Source organism: Trypanosoma cruzi, genomic scaffold (assembly GCF_000209065.1).
Source record: "Trypanosoma cruzi strain CL Brener 1047053516675 genomic scaffold, whole genome shotgun sequence".
Lineage (NCBI taxonomy): Eukaryota > Euglenozoa > Kinetoplastea > Trypanosomatida > Trypanosomatidae > Trypanosoma > Trypanosoma cruzi.
Genome location: NW_001849407.1, coordinates 75,483 through 77,233, shown reverse-complemented (window position 1 = coordinate 77,233; position 1,751 = coordinate 75,483). Strand labels below are relative to the sequence as shown.

General features: G+C 48.6%; 1 protein-coding gene across 1 annotated transcript, besides 3 other annotated features; it reads right to left on the bottom strand.

The window, feature by feature from the left end:
• Positions 1 to 1,751: a sequence feature (heterozygous, Esmeraldo-like haplotype).
• Positions 717 to 753: a microsatellite.
• Positions 837 to 901: a sequence feature (AT_rich).
• Positions 943 to 1,751, bottom strand: Tc00.1047053417091.10 (RNA pseudouridylate synthase, putative; the record flags this gene model as incomplete). The annotated part of the gene is made up of 1 exon (XM_797390.1): positions 943 to 1,751. A coding segment is annotated over one exon (809 nt), but the record flags the coding sequence as incomplete, so codon positions are not given.

The following is a 1,751-nucleotide window of genomic DNA, read 5'->3' as shown; positions in this document are numbered from 1 at the left end:
CTGTTGTCTGGTTTTCGCAATTTGTCTACGTAGATCGGGTACCGCTGAATCAATTGGCACGTTTCCATCCTTGCTGAGACGCTCCAAGGTATTCAAGTCTGTCTCTGCCGCTCTTAAATCCCCAAAGCAGTGGTTGCAGTGAGCGCGACGTAACAACGCCTTATCGTCATTCTCATGCCCAGAAATCGAGAGTACAGTTGTTGCACACTTCACTCCCTCCGCGTGGCGACCGAGAAAGTAGTTTACAAAGGCCAGATTTTTCTGCAAGGCAACATACAACTCCATGATTTCAGCGAATTGCTCCTCGCTGAGTGGGTGCCGCCTGGCCCCCGCTTGCCGTTTGACTAACATGTCCTGAAGGCTGCCTCCCGCGCTCTCATTCGTGTCAGGGATGTACTCAGTCAGGAGCAAACAACCCTTTTTGTAGCTAAACGATGCCTCGCGCAGCTTCTTAGAATCCTTTTGCCGCCTCCCAAATTCCAAAGCAACATTGCCTCTGTCCTTGGCCTTTCGAGCCTCGTTCAGTCGCCAATGAAACGCCTCTTCTTGCTCTGAAGTGAGCACATCCCCCATAGAATGCATCTAACCTCCCCTTCTCTGTTTATTTCCCCCTTTCCTCGGATGTCACAAGGGATAATTCAAAACCCAAATTTCTTCCCCCCCCCCCCCCCCCACAGACACAGACACACACACAAAAAAAAAAAAAGAAGACAGTGATAATAATAATAATAATAATAATAATAATAATAATAAAAAGGACTAACGGAGAAAAACAAAAAACACATGCAAGTTAATGGTAAAAAAAAAAAATTATCGTTAAGCGTATTTCTATGTGCATATTATATAAAAATAAGCATAAAAATTTAACAATGTAATTTTATCTACTTTTTTTTTTTTTTTTCCTGCAATTCAACAAAAAAAAACAAAAGAAGAGTAGCAGCGTTAGACGTGATCCGTGCCCTTTCCCCTTTCCTCTTTCTCCTGCAGCCAACGTAGTGCACGTCGAATATCGTCTGGCAACGGGCACTCTACAACAGTCTTTTCCGAGTCCTCCTTCCTGGTATACGACGCAACATCGATTGCATCCGTCGCAGAATCTAGGGAAGACGGTAGGAGAGTTATCCGGGACGCATGTAGAGCAGGTCGATAGAGACCCATCTGCTCACCCATTGACCTTGCCCGCTCGTGATAACGGCCATCGCCAACCAGCGGATGACAAATCTGTGCGAAATGCTGACGGATCTGATGTCGGCGCCCGCTGCGAAGCTGCACCTCCAAATAATATACACCACTGGAGGGATAATAGTTCAGAACACGGTACATCGTTGTTGCTGGACGCCGGTCCATGAATGCCGGTGGTAGCCCTCTTTTTCTCTCAGGATCCTGGGCCGCAAGCTGCAGTGAGTAGTCAGCGCCATTGGCAAACACATTCCAATTAATAGCGCCCTTGGGATTGAGGTACCAAAACTCCTCGCTACCCGCCCGCGACTCGGGCGGGGGACAATACAGCACAAGGGCCCGGTATATCTTCTCAACGCGCCGGTCTACGACACTGGCACGCCGCGTCGCTACCAGTGAGTTTCCCGTATCCGTGACAAGTACCAGACCGCTTGTGCCAACATCTATGCGGTTGACAAGTCCGTGCTGAAAAAGAACGGGGATATCAACTCCTTTCCATGGCACACACCGGGCAAGGTATTGGATCAAGTGCGGGTACGCCACGTGCAAAGTCGTGCTCATCCCTGCCGGTT